Here is a 7669-nt window from a genome sequence, read left to right as displayed (position 1 = left end):
GCCCTCAAATTTGTATTGCCCAGGGCCCTGCAAATGCTAAGGGTGTCCCTGCTGCTAGATCCCTTTTACCTACACTAGGCACTTGTACCATATAGATGAGTAACTGTAAAAATAGGAGAAACTATCTAGGTAATAGTGCACCTTTCATTGGCTGTCAATAGAAGACATATTGGGATTGGCTGTGCTGTCCTGGATCAAGTAGTATTAAGATAAAGTAAGCATTTTTTTTGTTTTGTTTTTAAGAAAAATGTGCAATAGAGAGAATCAGGGATATTTAAATCAGAGGAAACATTTATGTATACAGGAGGCTGTAGTCATATCATATCTCTCAACATTTCCAAGGGACTTTCTTGGACAAAGAGGTGGGGGAATTACATCAGTTTTTGAGGGTGGAGCCCTGATTGAAGAGGCCACGGATGTGAAGTGGGCAAGTGTGTTATAGGTAGTAATGTGCGGAGCTAGACATATCCTGAGTGGAACTGGGGAAATCCCTAAAAACTAGACATTTGCCCTGGCCTGAAAAATTATACATCTGGGAAAGTGGACAGACTTAGCAACCCACGACAATCTGGCAATCTGGGAACAATCTGTTGAGAAAAATCCTATTTAAAGGGACATTAAACCCAAAATGTTTCTTTCATGATTCAGATAGAGAATACCATTTTAAACAACTTTCTAATCTACTTCTATTAACTAATTTGCTTTATTCTCTTGATATTTGTTCCTGAAAAGCATAGCTAGATAGGCTCAGTAGCTTTTGATTGGTGGTTGCACATATTTACCTCATGTGATTGGCTCGCCCATGTGCATTGCTATTTCTTTAACAAAGGATATCTAAAGAATGAAGCAAATTAGATAATAGAAGTAAATTGGAATGTTGTTAAAAATTGTATTCTCTTTCTGAATCATGAAATAAAAATATTGAGTTTAATGACCCTTTAAGTAGCTATAATGGAGCCTCAATGACAAATTAAGTGTCAATTTTAGTGGCTGGGTCACACTCGCTTTGCTATTATTTAGTGACAATGCTTTTTATGCATGACACTAATTTATAGTGTACCCTGATAATTGGTAATTTGCAGTGTGAGGAGCTGATTGGTAAGATTATGGTGTGGTAAGGTGGCGGGGTCAGATGAGTGGTAGTTAGGGTTAAACTGTTTTGGTGGTGTAGATCTTCATTTCTTTTTGATTCTCAGCTATTATTTACTAAAAAGCAATTGCATAGTTGTTAAAGGTATAGTAAACATCTTGAGATTTTAAAAGGGACATGATTCAGATAGTGCACGTAATTTTAAACAACTTTCCAATATACTTTTATATTCAAATTTGCTTTGATCTCTTGGTATTCTTTGTTGAAAGCTAAACCTAGGTAGGCTCTTTTTAAAAAAAAAATTTTTTTTATTGGATCGTGTTATTATGAGTGTAAGTGCACTTTGTAATGTATTTTTTATGCGTTTCGTGACACTTTTTTGTTTACTCCTTATCGCTTGCACGTAACTGTTAGCGCTTCACTCATAATTGGGCCCAAAATGTTTAGTTTTCCATAATAAAACAACTTTGCAAAATAGATTTTTTATTATTAACCCCTTTTTCATGTAATTTAAAGGGACATTATGCACTCATTTTTTCTTTGCATAAATGTTTTGTAGATGATCTATTTATATAGCCCATAAAGTTTTTTTTTTTTTTTTTTTTAAATGTATAGTTTTGCTTATTTTTGAATACCATTGCTCTGATTTTCAGACTCCTAACCAAGCCCCAAAGTTTTATGTGAATACCATCAGCTACCTTCTCCAGCTTGCTCCTGCTTGTGTAAAGGGTCTTTTCATATGCAAAAGAAGGGGGAGGGGGGAGTGTCTTATTTCCCACTTGCAGTGGGCTTTCCAACAGCCTTTTCAACTGAGCTAAACTGAAAGCTTCTAAGTAAGTTTTTAAACAGTTTTATACTGGATTTTTATATCAGTATCTGTGCATCTTATTCTTTATAGTAGTGTCTATTACACAGAGTTATATGAAAATGAGTGTATACTGTCCCTTTAACTGTGACATTTGTGGATTTTCTAATTCTCAGAGCTGGACATGCAAGCTGCAGACTTCTCAAGGTTAAACCTGCTATATATCTTTCCCTAATTGGCTTTAACACATAACAACTGCAAAACATAATGAACGTGCCTTGCCTTGTTGCTTGCAAACTCTGGTACAGATTGGCTCTTCCAAATAAGGCAAGTGTTTAGTGGAGTTTGGCTATTGAAAAGCACTTGCTGCAAACCACGTTAATTTGTTTAAAAAATGTTTAGACTTGGCTGATAAGTTATTCTATAACAAGACCACAGAAATGTCTTATAACTACAAGATGTTTACTGTCCTGGCCCTGAAACCAAACATTTTTCTTTCATAATTTAAACAGAACATGCAAGTTGAAACAACTTTACAATTTGATTCTATTAACCAATTTGATTCCTTCTCTTGGTATCCTTTGTTAAAAAGCACACATAGGTAGTCTCAGGAGCAGCAATGCCCTACTGGGAATGGTGGCTGTACATATATATCTGATGTCACTGGCTCACCTGTGTTCAGCTAGCTCCCAATAAGGCATTGCTGCTCCTACAACGAATGAAAAATGAATACTGATTTTTTTTTTAATATAAAGAGCTTGCCAGCAGTGAAAACCAGGCATTTATAACGTATACTCCCTTTAATTTGTGAGAACTGACGATATTTGAGTTGGCTACAAGCCATAGATATCTCATGAGTGTGTCTGTGCTGGAAACATTTCAGACAAAGACGCACTGATTAGTAAATGTGATAAAGCAGGTCAAATCACCTGAGAAATGTTTCATTAAAAGCAAAAAAAGCGAAGCCTACCTCCTTCCATATCCTCTGTCCAGTTTCTGCTGCTCCCAGTCGGAGAAGAGGGGGATGTGTAATATTCTCCCCCTGGGCTGGTATCAATGTCATCCTCAAGAGAGCCGGACTTGTGCCGCTTGCTCCTGTATAGAGACAATTACAATGCTGAGTAAAAAAACATTCAATGACAGTGCAGATGCACTTCTTTGCAGAAAGAGTGGTTGGTTTGTGATACGGGCTTCCAGTAGAGGTGGTATGAACAAATACAGCAAGAGAGTTTAAAGGGACAGTCTAGTCCAAAATAAACTTTCATGATTCAGATAGAGAATGTAATTTTAAACAATTTACCAATTTACTTTTATCACCAATTTTGCTTTGTTCTCTTGGTATTCTTAGTTGACAGCTAAACATAGGAGGTTCATATGCTAATTTCTAAGTCCTTGAAGGCCGCCTCTTCTCTCAGGGCATTTTGACAGTTTTTCACCACTAGAGGGTGTTAGTTCATGTGTCTCATATAGATAACACTGTGCTCACGCACGTGGAGTTCCAGTGAGCCAGTTCTGATTGGCTAAAATGGATGTCTGTCAAAAGAACTGAAATAAGGGGGCAGTCTGCAGAGGTTTATATACAAGGTAATCACAGAGGATAAAAGTGTATTTATATAACTGTGTTGGTTATGCAAAACTAGGGAATGGGTAATAAAGGGATTATTTATCTTTTTAAACAATAAAAATTCTGGTGTAGACTGTGCCTTTAAGAATGTCTGGGATAGGCTCATAATTTATTAAGCTTTTGAAAAAAATATTAACAGATACAATGTTATATTTGGTTGTTATTTGCTATCAAAATTTGTATGAATGTTTATGATGTGACACATTTACACTAATAAAGACAGTGAAAATGTTGACAGTGATTGCCTTCTAAGGAGTAGATTATAAGTGGAGCGCTAATTTAATGTGCGCCTGCAAACGGGCAAATTTGCCCGTTTGCGGGCGCACAATAAATAACCAGACATTACAAGTGGTTGGTTATGGCTACCGTAACCTCGCAGTAGCAAATAGTGATAATCAAATTAACCAGAGATCAGATCTATATATATATATATCTTTGAAGAATTTGAGACAGATCTGTTCAGAAATGAGCATATTAAGGTCTTTAGGCGCTACATAGATGACCTCTTCCTGATTTGGAGTGGGACTGCTGATGATCTAGGGCATTGGTTTAACTTTCAGAGATGCAAACCCGATTTGAAGCCCGTCAATATCCTGTCAAATTACTTCGTGAGCAGTGCCAAACGGTACTGAATGATACTTCAGTCAAACCAAAAGTAGAAGAGAACAGAATGACTTTTGTCACTACGTACACGGGTGACAAAAATGGAATGGCTTCAGCAATTAGAAAGCATTGGGACATCATTAATAGCGACAACATGTTGCCCCTCCTGAATTCACCTCCACCAAGAATAGGTTACAGGAGGGCCAGATCCCTCAGGGACCACTTAGTCTTGACCGATCCGCAGAAATCATATAAGAAGACTACATGGCTTGACATTAATAAACCTGGTGTCTATTGCTGCCTGGGCTGCACAACCTGTGGAGGGCTGATCACTGGTTCCTCATTCACGCATCCCTACAAGAGGAAGACTTACAAACATAGATATAGGCTAACGTGTACGACCACACACATAGTTTATCTACTTCATTGCACTTGTGGCCTGTACTATGTTGGAAAGACTGTTGATGACTTCCGTACCCGGATGGCAAACCATCGCTCGGCCATTAGGCATGCATTAAAGCATGGAGGTTCAGAACAACCTGTCGCCAGACATTTCCAGCTTTTCCAGCATAAGGTGTCAGACTTAAAGTACACAATAATCGATCAGTGCCAAAGGGTCTAAATACCCACCTGGTCTGGCAGGCTTTCTTATAGATGGATTAACTTCACCTGTCTTATTTTGGGTAGAAGACCCCTAACATACTTCAGTTAATGAGAGTCCTTTGATTCAGATACTATGAGAGTTTTGATCCATTGCCTTATGCTTTGCTCATGCCTTGTAAGGTTTACCATGTATCATGTTTGTATCTTACTTATTGTTTTCATTTATAATGTTTTCTTTTATAATTTTTATACATATTCTTTGTTCATGTCTTGTCAACATTGATGTGTGTGTCACCTTACTCATTTTTTGCAAATCTTGATTTACAGGCCGTTGATTAACGCTTTTTGCTTTGATTAGTGACATACCCACCTTCTGTGACAAAACTATGGCTCATAATTTTATGCTTCAAAATTACCTTTGTTATCCTTGTCCCCTCTTTTTGACAGATATTGCCCTAAGCTGAGACGGCTATGTCATGAGATGCAGGACATATGCAGGACACAGCAATGATGGTAGAACTCTATTTTATTGCAGACCATAGCAATACACATCTAGTCAGGTTGATTGTACTAAACTAACTGCGACACAGACACCGGACCTCAGCCCCGCCCCCAAACTAGTGACATCACATCCTGCTCTCATCACATCTTCCCCTTTTTCAAAGGCGAAGCATACATTTGCATATAACAAAGAACAAGGTATACGAACAGAGTATACAACAACATTTTTTTTTCCGAACATTATATAAACAAATAGGTTAGAAAACATAAACAAATAAATTACATCCTGACTTGGACATCGGGGTAGACTACCCTAGTCCACAGTGACCATGGGATTATTCTGCCCATACTTCCGGTCACTGTTCTAGCTAAAGTCAGTCCCTATATCGGGCCGGAAGTTTCACCACTCTTCCGCTTGATGTAACTTTGCATGAACTGTCCTCTGATACAGAAGATGGTGAATTAGAGTCTGCTGGAGGCAAAGATATATCCCTGCTGTGATCTTGCTGAGGGGAAGGCACCTCTCTTAGAACAGGGGATCCCACCGGCGGTGGTACTGAGGCATCCAGTTCCAGACTCTCAGGTACAGGCTGAAGATGTCTTCGGTTACGGCGTGTAACCGTCCTTCCCTCAGTAAGGACTGTATAAGACCTTGGTTCTGGAGAGCGGCCAACTACCGTAGCAGGCGTCTTCCATTTCTTCTCATCGTCCAGTTTAATTCTGACACTTTGGCCTGCTTTCAGTTCCTGTAAAGGCCTGACAGAATGTCTCCTGTCGTAGAAGAAACAATAACCCTTTTTGGCCTCTTCATCCCTCCTAAGGACTTCGTCCCGAGGAACAGGGCCAGGCGGCTTGAAGACACCCACTGAGGGTAAAGTAGTGCGAATCTGGCGTCCTAGCATCAGCTGTGCCGGGCTGAACCCGGTGGCTTGAATGGGCGTCGCCCTGTATGACAAGAGGGCTAGGTACGGCTCAGATTGCTTCAGAATGAATTTTGTTGTTTGAACTGCCCTCTCAGCCATTCCGTTGGCCTGCGGATAATGTGGACTTGATGTGGAATGTACAAAATCATATTCCCTGCTGAAAGCAATGAACTCTGTAGAAGCGAACTGCATAACATTATCACTCACCAGCTCCATTGGAATGCCCCAGCGGGCGAACAAGATCTTCAGGCGAATGATAACGGCCTGACTTGTGATATCATTCAGGGGTGCAATTTCCAAATACCTGGAATAGTAGTCGATCACAACAAGAAACTTTTTCCCGTGCAGTTCACACAAATCAGCAGCTATTTTCTGCCACGGCCCCGCAGGCAGCGGAGTAGAAATCAAGGGCTCCCTTCTCTGAGTAGGCCGGCGTTCCCGGCAAAAGGCACATTTAGACACGTGATTTGCAATGTCGGAGCTGATCCCAGGCCACCACACAGCTGTAGCTGCCCTTTCTCTGCACTTTGTAATGCCTAAGTGGCCATCGTGAATCCTGTTTAACATCTCTTTCCTCATGCTGACAGGAATTACAATGCGGTCTTGGAACAGCACCAACCCCTCCAGCTCCGTGAGCTGCGACCTCTCTGGCTGGTAAGCACTTAAAGACATCCAGGCTGCCCGGGTCTCGGGCCAGCCTTCTTTTATGTACTTTATAACCTCTTGCAGATCTGTGTCCAAATATGTCTCTTTCTTTATCTCTTCCAGTTTCCTTGAAGAAATGGACTTAGAGGCCAGAACTGAATCAACATACACTTTCACATCCGATTCTGTGGAGGATTCTTCAGCAGCAGCCAGCGGGAGCCTGGATAGTGTATCTGCCAAAACCAGTTGTTTCCCCGGCACATGCACTGCCTGGACATTGAACCTGAGCAGTCTCATTAAAAGTCTCTGGCATCTCAAGGGTGTTTTGTCAATGTCATAAGAGTTGATTAGAGGGACTAGCGGTTTATGGTCAGTTTCAAGACTAAATTTCTCCAAACCCACTAGATAACGCTGAAAGCGCTCACAGGCCCAAACTGCAGCCAGGCACTCTTTCTAAATTTGAGCGTATTTTGACTCCGCAGCCGTCAGTGTGCGGGAACAGTAGGCGATGGGCTGTAGTTTATTCTCATTTAACTGCAGGAGTGCAGCCCCCAGCCCATAACTGCTTGCATCGGCACTAGCCACAGTCTTTTTTGAAGGGTCGTAGAACCCCAGCACCGGGACCGACCCCAGCAGGGACTTGGCCTGCAGGAAAGCTTTTTCTTGTGAAGGTCCCCAGACCCAGGCAACGTCTTTCTTAAGCAACTCTGTGATAGGGTGTAAAACTGTTGAAAAATCTGGAAGAAACTTGCCCACGTAATTTACAAGGCCCAATACCTGTCTCAGCTCATGTACATCAGAAGGACTTTTCATCTGTTCAATAGCACAAATTTTCTCGGGGTCTGGCTTGATGCCGTCCCCGTTGATGATATGCC

The 7669-nt window shown here is 40.9% G+C and overlaps 1 protein-coding gene across 5 annotated transcripts in view; it reads right to left on the bottom strand.

Moving 5' to 3' along the window:
* Positions 1-7669, bottom strand: part of NFIC (nuclear factor I C) — a 261712-nt gene that overhangs the window by 45532 nt on the left and 208511 nt on the right. For all 5 annotated transcript variants that reach the window (XM_053703106.1, XM_053703105.1, XM_053703104.1 and 2 more), the window contains one exon: positions 2866-2990. In XM_053703106.1, coding sequence (XP_053559081.1) covers positions 2866-2990 — 125 coding nt within the window. The remainder of the gene's footprint in view (positions 1-2865; positions 2991-7669) is intronic.

Source organism: Bombina bombina, chromosome 2 (assembly GCF_027579735.1).
Source record: "Bombina bombina isolate aBomBom1 chromosome 2, aBomBom1.pri, whole genome shotgun sequence".
Taxonomy (NCBI): Eukaryota; Metazoa; Chordata; class Amphibia; order Anura; family Bombinatoridae; genus Bombina; species Bombina bombina.
Note: the sequence above shows the minus strand (reverse complement) of the source record. Positions and strands in the feature narration are given on the sequence as shown.